General features: G+C 47.3%; 1 protein-coding gene across 1 annotated transcript in view; it reads right to left on the bottom strand.

Moving 5' to 3' along the window:
* adcy1a (adenylate cyclase 1a) overlaps nucleotides 1-19,150 on the bottom strand; it is an 86,695-nt gene that overhangs the window by 24,495 nt on the left and 43,050 nt on the right. The window contains exons 5-8 of the mRNA XM_061239645.1: nucleotides 16,289-16,416; nucleotides 8,315-8,473; nucleotides 7,383-7,524; nucleotides 3,520-3,675 (exon numbers count right to left, since the gene is read on the bottom strand). Coding sequence (XP_061095629.1) covers nucleotides 3,520-3,675; nucleotides 7,383-7,524; nucleotides 8,315-8,473; nucleotides 16,289-16,416 — 585 coding nt within the window. The remainder of the gene's footprint in view (nucleotides 1-3,519; nucleotides 3,676-7,382; nucleotides 7,525-8,314; nucleotides 8,474-16,288; nucleotides 16,417-19,150) is intronic.

Below are 19,150 nucleotides of genomic sequence, written 5' to 3'. Positions count from 1 at the left end.
GTGTTCAGCTTCTCTGAGACCGTGTGGAGCGCCCGTCTCTGGGGGGAGAGAGGAGTCATTAACCCGTGTTCAGCTTCTCCGACGCCGTGTGGAGCGCCCGTCTCTGGGGGGAGAGAGGAGTCATTAACCCGCGTTCAGCTTCTCTGAGACCGTGTGGAGCGCCCTTCTCTGGGGGGAGAGAGGAGTCATTAACCCGTGTTCAGCTTCTCTGAGACCGTGTGGAGCGCCCTTCTCTGGGGGGAGAGAGGAGTCATTAACCCGTGTTCAGCTTCTCTGAGACCGTGTGGAGCGCCCGTCTCTGGGGGGAGAGGAGTCTCTAACCTATGTTTGAGGAAAGCAGGGTGCCCAAGCCATGGAGGCCTAGCATGCCAAGGAGGCCCGAGATTTTTTCATGTTTTCATTCTAACCTATCACTACACTGCAAAAAAAATTTATAAGTATCTTAGTCTTACACTCTTCAGCTCAAACCACCCAGTCTGGCACCAACAATCATTCCATAGTCAAAGTCACTTAGATCACATTTCTTCCCCATCCTGACATTTGGTCTGAAAAAATAGCTGAACCTCTGACCATGTCTGCATGCTTCTATGCATTTAGTTGCTGCCACACAATTGGCTTATTAAATATTTGCATTAACAACTTGGTGTACAGGCCTACCTAACAAAATGGTCCTTGAGCGTTTATTTAGACTTAAAAATCTTACTTCTATTACTTCTTTTTTGCTAAAAGAGACAAAAAAGTGCCAATGAGGTGTGAAGGCTGGAGTAATTTCAAGATTTGCCAATGGGGTGATACATTTTCACGTCAAGCAAACAATAACTTAAAACAAGCTAATATTTTCTACATGAGAGAAAATAACATCTTGAGTCGTATTACAGGACTAAAAACACCTTTTTTGCAGTGTACGCCAACTGATTTCACTAACTGGTTCCCTCATACTCCTGGCCCTCCATGGCACATGGACAACCCTGGACTAAAAAATAGTATATTAAATGACCACTAATCATTCTGTTTGGAGTTGAACGCTGTGTGAAGCTGTCCTCGCTGGGGGGTGGGGAGCCCGGAGAAGTGGCACCACTTATCTCCGAAACACCGGGAGGACCGCAGGGCAGGCTGGGATACCTTGCCCCTCAGCACTTAATTGATAAATCAGCACGGTTGATTGCACAGTTCACTCAACTAATAAGGATTATTGGGTTTCCGGTTCTGAAGTAAAAACAAGAACCAGCACACCCTGCGGGGTCCACAAGGGCATGTGTAACTTTCTGCGTGAACAGCTGTCTGAATGAACATGGGAAGAGTATAACTGTCCTTCCGGGCTGATGGGGTGGTGGATGGCATACAGGGGGCCTCTCCTTAATTACAGCAGTTGTGAAATATCATGTTTTTGAGGGAAAAAGTCATGCAGAGTCAGGCAACACTCTCCACGCCATGTCACAGAAAGCAAGGGGTTCATTAAAGTGTGAAATCCTCATCAGCCAAGTGTGAAAACACTGGAAAATGAGATTGAAGTCTCTGAAATCATCTCACTGTCTCTCTCTCTATTTCTCTCTCTCTGTCTCTCTTTCCATCATAATCTTGATTAACTGAGAGCAGAACGATGGATATTAATGCCATTATATCAGAACTTCCGACCGGCGCGGATTCCCAGAAACGGACGCTCAGAACTGATTTTCTTCGCGGCGGGCATTAGTTGTGTTGTGAGCGACTGTGTGAGTGACGGGGTCGGGTTTGGGCAGGGACAGAATGTCCTGGGCATGTGCGTGAGGGGCACAGGACGCACCGCTAAAAACCGCGGCGGGCATCGGGAGTGCCCCGAGGCATCGCCGGACGGGAAACGCCACATTAAAACCACTCAGACTCCGCAGAGTGCTCGCTCTGATTGGTCAAGGAGAATGGAAAACATGCCCATTGGACCAAGGCCCATTACTGCCCATTTTCCCTTAATGTTGTGCGCCAGGAAGATTGTTTTTCTTTGAGTGTATGTGTACGTGTGTGCATGTGTGTGTGTGTGTGTGTGTGTATGTGGGTGGGTGGGTGTGTGTTTGTGTGTGTGGGTGGGTGTGTGTATGTGTGTTTGTGGGTGTGTGGGTGTGTGCATGTGTGTGTGGGTGTGTGTGTGGGTGCATGGGAGGAGAGAACAAGGAATGCAATCATGGAAAAACAGCCACTGAAAGCAACAGAAGTTGTTTTTATTTTTGTGGACAGTAATGTGACATGGGGGCGTGGGCGTGAGTTGTTGCTGTTGCAGCTTCTGCCCATGAATTTTATCAAAGATACATGCTCACTACAGGGGTCAGAGGTCACCTGCTCCCCCTGCAGAACACAAATACAGTCCAATAAAACAGTATCCTGCTGACGCAAACCATCCACGTGTCGCAAATCACAAACTCAGAATCACGCCTCATTTCGTGCCTTCAGGCCCTTTTTACTTCCTCCTCTACGTAAAGCGCGTCTGAAGATCTGCTGCTGTCCTGACGATCTCTCTGTCCTCCACCGCTTCCCCTCTTTTCATAAAAACGTATTTAAAAAATAAATAAAAATAAAACCAGCAGGCTCAAAGACTGCAGAATTAACCCCAGAACCACAGGAGAGCAGAGGCCAGATGCTCCCTGTGCCTTTGCGATGGTTCATTTCTGTGCTGACACACCACACCCCTTATCACACTACAGAGCCATAATGGGCCTGTCAACATCAAACAATATCTCCACGCCCAATAAGCTGCTTATATCAAACTGAGCTCATTTGGAAAATCATTTTAGAAATGAGTGTATATTTTTTCCATTCTCCTCTAAGCTTGTCACCAGTACTTATGTTTTGCAGTGGGCTTTACCCATGCAACAGTTAAACAGCAGTTAAAAAATAGCTGACACTGATATGTTGTTATTGGTGCCAGAAAATGGTGATTATTTTGATGAAGGTCAAAGAAGAAAGAAAAAGAGAGAGAGAGATTGGGTGTGTGTATGTGTGTGTGTGTGCGTGTGTCCATGTGTGCACATGTGTGTAAGCGTGCGTGTGCGTATGTGTCTTGCCTGTGTGTGTGTCTGGGTGTCTGCATATGTGTGTATGTGTGTGTGTGCGTATGTCCATGTGTGCACATTTGTGTAAGCATGCGTGTGTGTATGTGTCTTGCCTGTGTGTGTGTCTGGGTGTGTGCATGTGTGTGTGTGTGTGTGTGTGTGTGTGTGAGCCTGTATTTGTGTGTATATGAGTCATATAAAAGGGGTCGTATTAAGAGCTGATACCCCTCACACTCCTCTAAGCTAAGCAGCGGTACAGTCCGCTCTGTGAGTGAGGCAGCGGTTGGATTTAAATCTCTGAGCCAGATTAGAACATCAGCGACTACATCAACGTGCACGCATGCAAGTCCTCACGCGCGTACGAGTATGCATTGCATGCTGTATGGACACTGTGCACGTTCTGAGAGAGACGGAGAGGCACAGGGGCATGCGTGCGAGTGTACACGCACACACACACACACACACACACACACACACACACAGCGACAGGCTGTCTCACCTTGTCGTCGTCCTCGCAGGTCATGACGTTGGAGAAGGGGATCTCGGCCTTGAACATCTTGCGGCAGTGCATGAGCTGCACCAGCAGGTAGCACACGGTTTTAAACTTCATGCGTTTGGCGGGCTTTATGTCCGACAGGATCAGCCCCGGGAAGATCTGCCACGATACACAAACATGAGGTGGGGGGAGAGAGAGATACAGATGGTGGTTAATGGATTCAGTATCTGGCTCTAGGAAAGCATGAAATCAGGTCAATCCGGGCACATTAAAGGGTTTTTAATGTTTCATTCCATCCTTTTATTCCACTTTAACTGCAGCACTCTCACAAAGATGTAAACGCTCATCTGGACACCGATACAAACTGAGTCTCTGAGATGTGAATATAGCAGAGGGTATGCAGAGCTGTACTCACACACACACACACACTCACACACACACTCACATTCACACTCACACACACACACACACACTCACACACACACATACTCACACTCACACACACACACTCACACACACACACACAGACAAGCACACACACACACTCACACACATGCACACTCACACACACACACACAGACAAGCACACACACTCACATTAACACTCACATTCACACACACACACACACACAGTCACACACACACACGCACACTCACGCACATACACTCACACACACACACATACTCACACTCACACACACACACTCACAGACACAATCGCACACACACACACACACTCACGGACACAATCACACACACATACACATAGACATGTACTCACACACACATACACACACATACACACGCACTCACACACACACACACACACACTCGCACACATACACAATCACACACATATACACACAGACAGGTACTCACACACACACACATTCACACATACACACAATCATACACACATAGACATGTATTCACACACACACACATACACACAAACACACACACACATACACTCACACATACACACAATCACACACACATAGACATGTATTCATACACACAAACACACATACAGTCACACACACACACATACACACAGACACAGACGAAACATTTCCGTTTAAATGTCTCTTGGCAGGGGTAACCCCTTCAGAGTCCCATGAAAATAACTGACATTGGGCCCCAGCATCCCAGGCCAGCCCCCTCATCCCAACACAAAGTCAGTCAGGGCCCATGGAATGGTCCAAACTGCACCCCCATAATACTGTACATGAAGCTCATTTTCAGGCTTGAAAGCAGATAAGTAACACCTATAAGGTGTTTGTCTCTCGGGATAGAGACGCTCATTCCATAGCTCACACCTCATCAGAATTGGCCTTGAAGATGTGAAATCTGGAGAAAAAATCAGGCTTTAGCTGCCTTGTGGGATGAAACATGGTGGTAGCACTCATTTAAGGTGATTTGTAGGCATTCGTACTGCCTTAATATGTACAACATAATGTAGCATAACCACTGCGTGAATACATACTTTACATGCTTATAACTGTAGACTTAATTTGTGTATGCCTGTTACACCTTGGTCAGGTTCCTCATGTATTCTAAGGGCAAATGTTATTACGGAGACCCACTTAAGTAAAGTGGTACTGAATAGACATCAGATATTAAGCTTCATCCACACATGAGGGCGTATCCTTAATTGTTTAGTTTTAAATCTATCCCTTTACATTCACAGAATGCACATCGCACACCACATTCATGTTCTATGAGTTGTAATATCTCCAACAATAATACTACACATAGAACAATATATATCCATGCGTTAATGATCTAGGCTACACTGTGAGAACAATTTCAAGTGAAAGTGTTGACCCAACAATATCCCAAAAAGTTGTATTTGTAGCTGTAGGGCTAGTACCCTTCTGCTGAAACACTGAATAGTTTCATAAAGATATTACATTTTCAAGTGTGTTTATATAGGGTGAATCCAGGTAATTCGGGACACTTCTTTGTAAATGCAGTTTCTGAGACCCAAATGACCCGAATTCACCCCACTGTACACTGTGTGCAACCGGGTAAGAAGCAATTCAATTAAAATAATATGCATTGCTTCTTCTTTTAATGTGACAATACATTCCTTTAGGTATGGTTAGATTCAGTCACACTGGTAAGAAAGGCCCAGAAGTTTGAAGAAGTTGTTGGGAACCTGATATCCTATCCATCAGCCAATCATTTCACAGCCCCCTCTCATCCCATCTTCCAGAGTTTTCCGTTCCCTCAATCTGAGGAATCATAGTCAAACACATCAAAGGCGGCATTGCAGGAATTAAAAAGGTTATGACCCTCGATGAGTAACTGCATTGATATCCTTCCCACCATGCATTGCAGATGTTCCGTGGAATGCCTTTTCTAATCCACTTAACGGGGATTTGTCAAACATAATTATTCAAAATCAGTGAAACTACAGTGAGAGTAATCCAGATTGTTTCGTGCCATGTCATTTTTATACGAGTTTATTTTTAAACCTGACCTTGCGTTCACTCTGGTACAGTAGGTTAATCTCCCCTTTTAGATCTCTGACCGTCATTTTTATCTGATGATACACACTGTAACTACTCGTCAAAACAAGCATCGATGCGGCCACTTCTGCTGCTACCACTCTCAGTATCCCTCTGTAATTCCAATACTACTGTATCTCTGTATGATGTTAAATATGTGTGCACATGTTTAGTAGTCAAGACTGAGCAGCATTCTGCTGAACAGGGTTACTGCCTTATTTTACTTGGTTTCATCACCATGTTAGCTGCTGTGCGTGAAAGCATCTGACAACTAAATAATGTCATATTAATAATGTGATCATCATCTTCATACCACCAGTACTATTGCTACTGCCACGACTACTAGTATTATCAGTACTATTAGTAGTAGTAATATGGTAATCATATTGCATGAAATTGTTGTTCTTGTTATTGATGTTGTTGTATGATACAGGCGGCCTGTAGCGTAGTGGTTAAGGTAAAGGACTGGGACATGCATGGTCGTTGGTTCTAATCCCGGTGTAGCCACAATAAGATCCGCACAGCCGTTGGGCCCTTGAGCAAGGCCCTTAACCCTGCATTGCTCTAGGGAGGATTGTCTCCTGCTTAGTCTCATCAACTGTACGTCGCTCTGGATAAGAGCGTCTGCCAAATGCCAATAATGTAATGTGTTTAGCGTAACGATAGCTGATCTCTTCACTCCAGTATTGAAGCCTGATGACCGTCATCTTCACAAACGCCAGCGGCCTCAGCCGGCCCGCTGAATCTCAGCGCCTGCAGCCATTCAGACAGGTAGCGCGTCGCTATGAGCAACAGGGGGGATGAAAGGTTTAGGCTGGGGGAGCAGAGGGGGACAGGGGGGCTATTTAAAGCTCTGACAGTCCCAGCGTTGGGCCCCGTCGAGCGAGGGAGGGTACCGGGACGCTGTCACAGCTGCTATCCTCAAATTACCCTAAACCTGCAACTGGGGCGAGTCGAGCTTCCGCTCTCAAGGTTTTTTACCGCACAACGCATGAGGAGGGCAACGGCAGACATGTTTGTTTTTGGAAACAGGTGTCGGGATAACATGTACTCCCATAATATATTTACCTGAATGCCTGAATGTTGCAATTATGAATGAATAAATCGGCGCCTATGCATTTTGGCAGACAACACGAGTCAGGGTAAAGTCGGTATCGTTTTCACAGCAACAAAATCCAGCGAACAAAATCCATCATAGTTCTGAGATGAAAAACATAAACCGGGCGAATCTTTTTCTTTTACATCCTGGAATTTTTGGGGAAATCGGTTAAAAACCAACAATGACGAGCCTTCCGCATAGTGCATCGTACAGACTTTCCCGTGGTTTAAAATGGCCGACGCTCCTTCCAGTACCTTCCGGCGGTGCGACGGCACGATGAAGAAGGTCTCGATGTGGTGCTTCTGCAGGAAGGCGTGTCTCTCGTGCCCGCAGCCCGGCTCCACCTCGTAGTCCCCGTTCAGACACTCCAGGGTGGTGCGGGTGATGTGCACCTTCCTGCGGGGGAGGGAGGAAGGGAGGGAGAGAGGGCGGCGTTCACTCATTCACCATCCTACTCTTCAAAAGCTTGACTGGATCATTCATTGCCAGGCAGAAGTTTTTGTTTTGGTTTTTTTTGTGTAGATTTGTGTAAGCTATGTGACAGCACGCATTTGGTATGCATGTTCAGGTGGCAAGATGCACGGGATGAGCAGAGAAAGAGTTTAAGAACGCATACGGCTGGTTTCCGAGACAAGATTTAAGCCAAGTCCTAGACTAAGCTTTCTTTGTCAGTGGATATATCTATTGGGGAAAGTTATTCAGTCCAAGACTGGGCTTAATCATTGCCTGGGAAACCAGCTCATAATTAGCAGGAGAGGCTCTTCATTGACCTCTCGCCTGGAGAGTGCCATACCGTGTGGAGCCTGGGCTTGAATGCCCCGAGGGCTTGTGCTTTTGTATGAGATCTGACAGGCTGTTTCACACAGTGTCAGCTGATGACTGACGAGTCTGATGTGAATGCAGGGACGTGCATAATGCACATGTCCTGGTGCAGCTGGCAGGCCTTGGTCAAATACAGTAAATGTTTTTCTGTGCTCCGTCGATCTTGCCTGGCGCAACTGAGCCAGCAGAGAGGACCAGAAGGCGGGGTTTGCAGGTTTTGAGAGTATCCCATAGGTTCCAGTAAAGTGTAGGAACTATTAGAATCCAAAACAATGATGCATTTGAGCCAGGTTCTGGTGCGGGGGTGTCCTCAGGCTATGGGTGGGTGCGGCACATGGGAGCCCTGGCACGGGGCGGTACTGACCCAGGCAGGCCTCCTGCCTCCATGACGTTGGCGAGCGTGACGTCGTTGGACCAGACGTCATACTGCCACTTCCTGAGTCCCAGCACCCCACACAGCACTCTGCCCGTGTGCAGGCCCACGCGCATGTTCAGATCCACCTCCGTGGCCTCCGCAACCGACCTGCACAGGGAGAGGGAGGGGTGGGGGAGAGGGAGAGAGAGGGGGAGAGAGGGGGAGAGGGAGGGGAGGGGAGAGGGAGAGGGAGAGAGAGAGAGAGAGGGAGAGGGAGAAGGAGGGGAGGGGAGAGAGAGGGGAGAGGGAGGGAGTGGGGGTGGAGAGGGAGAGAGAGGGGGAGAGGGAGAGAGCGGGGAGAGAGGGGGAGAGGAGGGGAGGGGAGAGAGAGGGAGAGGGAGAAGGAGGGGAGGGGAGAGAGAGGGGGAGAGGGAGGGAGTGGGGGTGGAGAGGGAGAGAGAGGGGGAGAGGGAGTGGAGGGGAGAGAAAGAGAGAGAGAGAGGGGGAGTGGGAGAGGGAGAGGGAGGGGAGAGAGGGAGGGGTGGGGAGAGAGAGAAGGAGAGGGAAAGAGAGAGGTGGAGAGGGAGGGAGAGAGGTGGAGAGGGAGAAGGAGAGGGAGGGGTGGGGAGAGGGAGAAGGAGAGAGGGGGGTGGGGAGAGGGAGAGGGAGAGAGAGAGGGAGAGAGGGGGGTGGGGGGAGGGATGGAGAGAGAGGGAGGGAGAGAGAGAGGGAGGGGTGGGGAGAGAGAGAGGGAGAGAGAGGGATGAGAGGGAGAGGGAGAGAGAGGGATGGAGATGGATGAGAGGGGAGGGAGAGAGGGATGGAGAGAGAGGGAGAGAGAGGGGCAAAGAAAAGGAGTGGATTAATCCATAGAAGGGGTCACACAGGCAGTCCTGTGGGTCACAGTCCAGCAATGAATAATTAGGGATAGCTTAGTCGTAGATAGCAAAGAGGAGCTCCATCAATCACAAAACATGTTGTTAAGAACCAGTAGAGCAACATTGACGATGACTGGGGGGATACAATTTCATGCTAGTTCCCAAAGGGAGTCAAGAAGAAGAGCCAGAAAATATCTATCAATTCTGTGTTGTTAGCAATTGGTTGTTAGCAACATACAGATGTGATTGATGGGGTTCCTTTCGGTCTTTCTACCATTAAGGTAATGTCACAACTGGCCTGGGCCCCATTTTATTATTAGTATCCAGAGTCCAGAACATTCTATTTAAAACCATCTGCTAACGCTGGGCAGAACCAGGGAAAGGAGGTCATTCCTCAGTGACAGCTCCTCACTCCAGAACGCGGTCGTGCGTCCGTCTGGAACCAGAGCCTGCAGACACCTGGGAGCCGGGCGTGGATCCAGGCCGGGGCACTCCGGGGCATCAACTCAAGCATGGCTCTTTCACGCTCAATCCATCACAAAACCATTTCACAGATTTTGGTGTACTGCAATCTGAGACAAGTGTTTTTTATTTTACATTTTTAGCTATTTCACCTTCTCAATTACATTGCCCAAAATTAAGCATTTCCCATGAATTCATCCAGCGTAATGATTGGTAGTATACAGTAACCGGGAATCCTGTGGCCACAAATCAATATACCGTATAAAGCATGCAGACATGGTGGTTTAGTTTTTCAACCAAATATCAGAATGGGCAAAATGTGTGGTCTAGGCGACTTGGAATGATTGTTGGTGCCAGAATCTCAGAAGCAGCTGATTTTCAATGCACTCAATATTTCCCAGAAAGGGCTGGTGTGGGTGCCGGCTTTTGTGCCAGATTCTAATCAACCATTTATTAGGAGCAGGTAAATGTCTAAGAAGGACAGAGTTTTGATATGTAATGCTGCAAGGTGTTCCCTCCAATGCGTCTGCAGTTGACACTCAAAATACTTCTGATTGGTAGAGACCTCTGTGAAGTGATGTATCCAGACCCAGTGCGATTGGTCCATCCAAATCAGCATTGGTCACACGTTCAACATTATTTCGTTTTAATTTTTTGGGGGAAACCTACTTCTGCCTATTCCTTTTAAAGAATGACTAACCAGTTCTAACATTTCTTAAAAACGTTCTTTTTTATTTCATTTTATTTTTTTGCAAATGCATGTGCAGAGAGGAGATAAGGTAGGGGAAGGAAATCACGGGGACTTTGGATTTTAAAGACTCCTTTAGTCCCCTCTTCCACTGTCTATATGCAAAGCTGTGTGCAGGAGGAAAACGCCACTTCAAAGGAGGAGGAGAAATCTTCCCATCACGCTGAAAGGAGGGATTTGGAGCAGGCAGAGAGGAGTGCGCCATGATTAAAGCGCTCGGTGACTGCCACCGAGGATAAGAGGGGCAAACCGTTACAACCAGAGGGAAAAAAACATCGCCTTTTCTCAAAATACCGTACCGCGCAAGAAAGTAACCGTCTATTGTCACGGGATGAAATGCAGGTGAGCCGGGATCGTGACATGTCTGCTGTTTAAGCGCAGCTGTGCGTACGCGTGTGAAACACCCAGCCTTTCTCCTCTCATCGCGTCTCTCTCCTCACACGGCAGCGAGCGTCGAGACGCGATATTAACAGTCCGCTCGCCTCATCTGAAACACCGCAATTTCACAAACGCTCTATATCGTACAAGTATACGCAAGTGATTATATTCGTCGTCACAAGTGCAAGTAGTTACTGAAATAATGAATAAATAGTTATTGCTGCTTACTTGCGTCAACTGAAGACTTTCAGCACACTTCTCTTTTATCTCTGAAGCAAAGTAGACTGAAGGAACAGGTCGCATAAACCCAAACAGGACAGTTTGTTCCCTATTGGTGGAGGTGTGAGAACTCCCATCCACCACCTGATCTGTATCGCCGGGGCATTTGTGCATTCAGACCATTGTTGCCTAGTGACCTGAAACCCCACAGTGTGGAGTTCTCAGGTTCTGTGAGGGGTGACCACGGTACCGATTCGGTGCATTCTACTGTAGCACCTACACTGTGACAATATCCACGCCTTGGTCCATAAATAACCTCCATTTGATGTTGTTTGATTGGTCAGCTGGAACACAGCCACGCCGAGCGTGAAGGCCCTGCGGTCGGATCGGTTGGCTCGTATCCGCACTGTGATAGGCCGCAGACTTTAACTCAAACGGTAGCCACGGAAAGCGAAGGTTTGGCGGTGGCTCTGTTCCTTGTGCCAGTGGCGGGCGTACGGGAGAACACCGCGACTACGGTCCGTTCATGCGCAAAAGTCGTTTTTCAAATTACGCAGCGCGCCATGCAAATAAGACAAACGGGCTCATGCTTCAGAGGCCAGCATTAGAATGCATCTCTAACTGTCAAAGGAGATTTTAAAATCCACAGTGCCGTTACGCTGCGTACGAGGAGGGGGTGGGGGGGGGGGCGTCGTACATTGGACTGCCACCGCTCCGAAGGGATTCTCGCGCCTGAGTTCCCTTTCGGAATAATTACCAACTTTCGGCTTCTGTCAGTACATTTACATATTATTTGTGGAAACGTTTTCCACTCGGCGACATTCACGTGTTTCCGCTGCTGAAATTAAACATGTCCTCCAATGTACATTCCAAGTCTAAATATGCACATAAGGTTTGATGAAAAATATATATAATAATATTCATAACAAAGCATCGTGAAATATTTATTTTAATCTTAAAAGTGAATGAAATATACATATATGTATATATATATATATATATATATATATATATATATATAATGTTTCAGAAGATTGTACTAGAACAAGATCAAAAGCAGTGAGGCGATTTCATTCAATGCAGTGATATGGTCAAATGCACTTAGCATCAGCTGAGAAACAGGCTGATCTGATGCACCAATCCACGTTATAATCTCATGCCACAAATGGGCAGGATGAGCCCAGAGTGCATCCACAGATGCCTTCCAGTGACCTAAGTGTTTACACACAGTAAAAACAGCACTGTATATATGAGTGCCTACAGTACTAGGGGCGACATGGCTCAGGCAGTTGTCTGGCAGTTGGAGGGTTGCCGGTTCGATCCCCCGCCCGGGCTGTGTCGAAGTGTCCCTGAGCAAGACACCTAACCCCCAAATGCTCCTGATGAGCTGGTCGGTGCCTTGCATGGCAGCCAATTGCCGTTGGTGTGTGAGTGTGTGTATGACTGGGAGAATGAGAAGCATCAATTGTACAGCGCTTTGGATAAAGGCGCTATATAAATGCAACCATTTAGGACAAAGCTTCTGCCCTCACCTTTTCTGCTTTTTCTCGTTCTCTCTTTCTTTTCCTTGTTTTCTTTCCTAATGGTGCGGGAGTTGGTCTTGTTTTCGGTGCCTTGTGCTGTTGTGTTGTAGCGTTACAATAAAGGTGTAAAACTCTCTCCTTTAAACAGAGCCACCGGTTCTGCTCAAACCACAGTCCACATGTCAAGCTTGCACAGACGTGAGTTGGAGGAAGACATTTTGTGTGCAGGTTTAACCAGCAGACTGCTTTCAACAGATCGGCTGGTAAGTTATGAGTTGTGACTATCTTCACCAGGAGACAATGCATTACCCAGTGGGGCTGACAACCAGTCAGGACTGGCATGGTCTGGATGTGATGCCAAACCAGGGAACCCATCCACACCTTGAAAGAATTTTGATAAAAAATCACTTTCAGACTCACTGCCACAAACAGAGCTCTCGCAGGAAATGCCGTGGCTTCCGACACATGATCACCGTGGCAACAATTTCAGCCGCCACCTTTCAGAACCCTTACAGTAAGATGCGATATTTATTTATTAATGTATTTATTTATTTATTGTATGAATAAAACGCAGGAGCCAGTCTCTGGGCGTTTGACCTTTTGGGAGCGGCACGGTGGTACACCTGCTTGATGATATTCAAACAAGCCGTCCGCCCCGAGCCGCATAAATATGCAGCCCGTGACCTTCAGCGACGCGCGGCCCATCTGCGCTCCGACAGGACGAAGCGGACGATCCGTCCCAGCCAATCAGAAATGGCGCCGCTTTGATCAGGCAGTTCACAGAGCGACACCTGAAAGCAAACACGCCGCCGAAAAAAATCACAGAGAGCATCATCTGAGGCTCCGGGTTTTATCCCCGCTCCATCGACGCCCGCTACTGTACGCTGCCGAACAGGCAAGGCACGCCCAGCCTGTCAGCTAATCTGTTAGCATTCCGCAGCAACACCGCTCTGCTTTCCATTTTATAATCTGAATATAATTTAATAACTTCCCTATCTGCAATATAGCAGCTTTCACACAGGTCTGGAAAGCTGTGTGGAAGTGCTCTGCAGAAATAAAACAATAAAACGGCAACACAAAATAAAACTGGGATAAAAGCACCCCTTAAAGAAAATACATGGATAAAAGAAAATAAAAATAAAAAAAGATGGTATAGTCCAGTATCACAACTGGCACATGCGGTAAAATGTGATGAGACAGCAGGCAGAGCCAGGGGCCACGCACTGCGTTTCTGACGAGGGGTTCCCTCTGTGCTGGAGGCCTTGCGTATCGATTCAGCCATTCCTACACACCGCGCGGACAGACGACGAGATAGCGGATCTGCCGCTCGGCAATCGATTCACAGCCCTGCTCGGCTATTAATGTCTGATCGTTCCTGCGATGAGCTTCCCCCTCCATCCTCACTTCTTTCTTTCTTTTTCTTTCTTTCGTTTTTTTTTCCTGTTGTGGTTCTGTTTCGGTCTTTCCTTCTTTTCATTTTAAATAGGCATCAATCCGGCTTTTTCACGGCCTGACAACCTCTGAATCCCCGTGATCGGAGATTTGGGAATTGTTCAATTACTTTGCCCTGTGTGCTGGCGCGGGGACAGACGCTTAGCCAAATTGGACACCTCCCGGTTGTTTATTTAACAGTGTGCGGTAATTAACCCTGCAGCGCTAGGCCTGGCCGTTCAGCGTCCATTCGACGGCCTCTGTTTTAATTAGCGCTCAAGTCAATGTTGTCAGGAACGATGGCCTGGATTTGCTTGGGGGCTCAGACTCCGGTCTCGACGTGTTCACTCTTCCTTACGGCATCCATTTTGTTTACTGTTTCCATGACAACTTCACAGCACAGGTCGCCATACGTAAGTCCCATGCACCTTGTGCTATGCGGCGATAATGGCCGTCCTTCAATGAGTGTACAGACAAAGACAATTTGGGTCTTCAAAGCCACACCCTGGCCAAAGATACAGAACTGAGATGTGGTGGTAAACTACAGTCTGTGATGGCAGTGCGTTATGACAATAATGAGACAACATGAGTAACATGGAGCTCTAACAGCAGAGGGTCAGGAGAAGGACCACGCCTCAAACACCTTTTCACCTATAAGTAACCGTCCTGCCCACCGTACCTGTTCGTTGTCCTTCGTTTTCGTTTCACACGCCTCCAACCCCGCACCCCTATATCTCTCCCTCTCTCACCCTCTCTCCCCCTCTCTCTACTATAGGCTCCAGTGGGGGAACACCGAACACCGGGAGCCGTGGTGAATCCTTCTCTGAAGTCTTTCCCAAACCGCAGACTCGTCATCCATACCTTCTCATCATCAGTCAACAATTTATCGCATTGATTTGAATTGAGCACCTGCTCAATAAACATCCCTGTTTTGCTGTCAGTTGATGGTGCGGTCCTTAGCTAGTGAAATGTTCTATGTGAGCCAGTTGGCATGAGCAGTTGATATTAAGATATCAGGTTATAATGTCTGTACATATTCCAACAGCATTGACAGGATGCATTATATTGCACTCAATACGCTTTTTACGGATGTCCCACTTCAATTAAAGTGTAATTGCCAGATATCCAATCGACCTGCAAGTATGCCAACTCAACTCTGACTAAAGCACGCTGGTGGAGTCTTTCCGTTTTCCTTTGGACTCTTTATTCTTCTTTGCCGATCTTACGCAGAACGTGTTAATATCTCTGGCAAGCACATCACGAGTCTTTCCGTCAACAGCGAGGCTTGATATACCTGGCAGCTAGATGTACTTGGCTGCAGGACAGGGGCCCCCCATCATGCCGAATCTGGGCACAGAGCTCGAATGATTGATCCTAGAGACACGGTGCTGTTTGGCTTGGCAAAGTTACAGAACTCATCCAACGAAAATCCACACTCCTTGGCACATCCGTACAGGTACAGCTGACTAATAAACAACTATGTGACAGAAAGCTTGGTGAATTGTGCGCAATTGTACGCAGAGCTGTTAATGGCAGGTAGCGCTTCAGCACGATTAGCCTCATGCTAATTCAGACCTGTCTCTCAGTTAGCCTCATGCTAATTCAGACCCATCTCTCAGTTAGCTTCATGCTAATTCAGACCCATCTCTAAGTTAGCCTCATGCTAATTCAGACCTGTCTCTCAGTTAGCCTTATGCTAATTCAGACCCGTCTCCCGGTGAAGCAGTCGTCTTTCATCACTTTGGGTTTTGTGAAGTCAGCGTGGGGACGGGGTTTGGGCAGGTTGTTTGGGTTTTGTGAAGTCAGCTCGGAAACGGGGTTTGTAGTCAATGGACCCCGTGTCACAACAGACCCCGCTCTCCCTTACCCAGGGCACAGAACTGTCTGCAGACATATAGCCGGATAACAACAAAAAAGCCATACGCAAAGTACCGCTGAGCTATTTATTTTAATGTACAGGACAACACAGACTAGTACTGGTACATCCAGAGGGGGATAACATGGTATACTATTACCCTCAAACTTTGGTGAACCCCCCCCCCCCACCGTTTCACCCAAACAGATACGTTCAATAGACTTGCTCTGGGCTTGGGCTTGCAGCATGATGGACATCAAGTTTTAGTACAGCCGGATTTATCAGCAAAAGTTTTTCTACGATGAGTTTTGCACCCCAGCCAACCCCCTTCTACGGCTTGACTCCCCCTCCCACCTCCCTATTCTTCAGGTCAGTCTTTATTGAAATGACCAAGGTAACGGTTCCTTTTGCATTAGATTTGCATCAGATTGACCTCCTTGCCGAGCGTCAGTCAGTCGGCAGGCTGGAGTGAGTCTTCGTCGTACTCACGTGATGGTGTCAATCATGTCCAGTCCCATCTCCACGCAGCAGTGGGCGTGGTCAGTCTTGGGCTGGGTCAGGCCGGATACGCAGTAGTAGCAGTCTCCCAGGATCTTAATGCGTCTGCAGTGGTTCTCCTGTCAATCAAAGAGAGGGACGCTCAGGATTTAGGCCTGCTTCCTGTTTTTCAATATTTTGTGCCAGATATACAGAATATTAACTCCCAAAAATTAATGCTAGGAATGTTAGAAAGGGATACTTCCATATGACGTCATTCTTTCACCTTTCTGAATTCAATATGAGAACTATCAAGGGACTTAAATTATGAATAGTGAGATCAGTCAGTACTTCAGAGGTTGTATGCTGTATGTGTGAGCATACTCCACTGTATATACTGTACATTTGTGTATGCATATATACTTTGTACGTGTGTGCTACCTGCGTGTGTGTGTGTGTGTGTGTGTGTACGTGTGTATCCATGTTTATTCATGGATGTGAATGTATGTAGGGCATGTATGTTTGCATGTGTGTACCATGTCTGAGTGTGCGTGCTGGCCTGTTTGCATGGGGCTTTTGTCAGCCTCACAGTGAATCTGTATGCTGCAGTATTGATGTAGAGTCCCTGCTCCGTGCTTCACACAGAATGCAGGCCTGTGTTTGTTACTGGGGGCAGAATGTCATTAAAACCTCACACTCATTTATTAACGGCTGCCGCACCACCAGTACAAAGAGCCGCTCCTGTGTAGCATGTCTGTTTGTGTGAGTGTGTGTCTGCGTGTGTGAGTGTGTGTGTGTGAGTCTGTGTGTGTCTGTGTGTGTGAGTGTGTGTGCGTGTGTTCGAGAGTGTGTCCGTGTGTGTGTCTGAGAATGTGTGTGTGTCTGTGTGTGTGAGTGTGTGTGTGTGTGTGTGTGTCTGTGTGAGTGTGTGTGTGTGCGAGTGTGTGTGTGTGTGTTCGAGAGTGTGTCCATGTGTGTGTCTGTGTGTGTGTGTGTGTGTGTGTGTGTGTGTCTGAGAATGTGTGTGTGTGTGTGTGTGTGTTCGAGAGTGTGTCCATGTGTGTGTCTGTGTGTGTGTGTGAGTGTGTGTGTGTGTCTGTGTGAGTGTGTGTGTGTGTGCGAGTGTGTGTGCGTGTGTGTGTTCGAGAGTGTGTCCATGTGTGTGTCTGTGTGTGTGTGTGTGTGTGTGTGTGTCTGAGAATGTGTGTGTGTGTGTGTGTATTCGAGAGTGTGTCCATGTGTGTGTCTGTGTGTGTGTGTCTGAGAATGTGTGTGTGTGTGTGTGTGTATTCGAGAGTGTGTCCATGTGTGTGTCTGTGTGTGTGTGTGTGTGTCTGAGAATGTGTGTGTGTGTGTGTGTGTGTGTGTGTGTGTGTGTGTGTGTGTGTGTCTGAGAATGTGTGTGTGTGTGTGTGTGTGTGTCTGTGTGAGTGTGTGTGCGTGCGAGTGTGTGTGTGTGTGCGTGTGTTCGAGAGTGAGTCCATGTGTGTGTGTGTGTGTCTGAGAATGTGTGTGTGTGTGTGTGTGTGTGTGCGTATGTGAGTGTGTGTACAGGCATGCATGGTGGGCCTGTGTCTCTGTGTGAGATTGAATGTGTGTATTATCTGAGTGTGGGTGTATATGCATATCGCACATATATGCTTATGTGTGCATGTGTGCATAATGCTGATACCCAATGGTCATCCTCTCCCCTGCTTCGTTCCCCACCAATCTGCCATCATCCAGGCAGCAGAGCCTGGCTCAGCATCTCTCCCGCTATCCTCAGCAACCGACCCACTGCTGCACCACATTCACACACACACACCGCCATAACCCACTCATCACCTTTTTTTGGCCACATTTCAAAGGAAAGCCTTCTAGGCATTCTGGTTTTGTAAAAATGCCTACTAGGACATAGCCAGGCTATATTCGGGTGAAACCTGAGCTATATTGAGGTCAGTTCATGTCAAACATCTCCTAGATTTCCACCCCTCCAGACATCAAGTTTCAGGGCTTTAGCTGGCATAGCGGTCTCCACACACCCAATCGTACGTCAGCTCACTGGCATAGCGGTCTCCACACACCCAATCGTACGTCAGCTCACTGGCATAGCGGCCTCCACACACCCAATCGTACGTCAGCTCACAGGCATAGCGGTCTCCACACACCCAATCGTACGTCAGCTCACTGGCAGAGCGGTCTCCACACACCCAATCGTACATTAGCTCACTACCTATCACTCTGCCCTCACTGGAGAACTTACACATCAAGAACACTAACGGGAGGAGGATGAGAATGACACTCATAAAAGAGAATATTTAGGATTAATCTCCTTGATGATACATATTGTATTAGCACAGTGGATCATCACTGTGATATGACACTCCTTTCAGAATGCATGTCCCAGCTGCTGTGAGATTTGTGGCTAATAATTATATATTATATTATGTATGACCTGGTGTGGAAGAACTACAATTTAGTTTTAATTCCCAATCATTAATTCCTAAATGCAGATAGAATTTTGAGAATTTGTGTTAAAAAAAAAAATACAAAATTACATTGTGGGAAGGGTTTTTGTGATGTGGTTCGGATACATATGCTGAACGTTACCACATAATAAAAGTTGAAATGGCTACTTTTTCTTTACCAGCAAACCAGTTGATAGATGTTGGCATTCTGTTCACAACAATAGCCCTGAGAAATTGCCTGCCGGAGTCTTAACACAAAAAAAGATCTATCCCTCTTCACACACCTGTGCCCCCATTCACCCAGTAGCACATCCGTGGCTGACCGCGAAATGGACACCACCTGTCAGTCAAAGCATTACTAAAAGGCGTCCCATTTCCACATGTTGTTATAGCTTTCAGATGAAAAAAATCGGCCTCACAACAGTCA

The sequence above is a fragment of the Conger conger genome, chromosome 4 (genome assembly GCF_963514075.1).
Source record: "Conger conger chromosome 4, fConCon1.1, whole genome shotgun sequence".
Lineage (NCBI taxonomy): Eukaryota > Metazoa > Chordata > Actinopteri > Anguilliformes > Congridae > Conger > Conger conger.
Note: the sequence above shows the minus strand (reverse complement) of the source record. Positions and strands in the feature narration are given on the sequence as shown.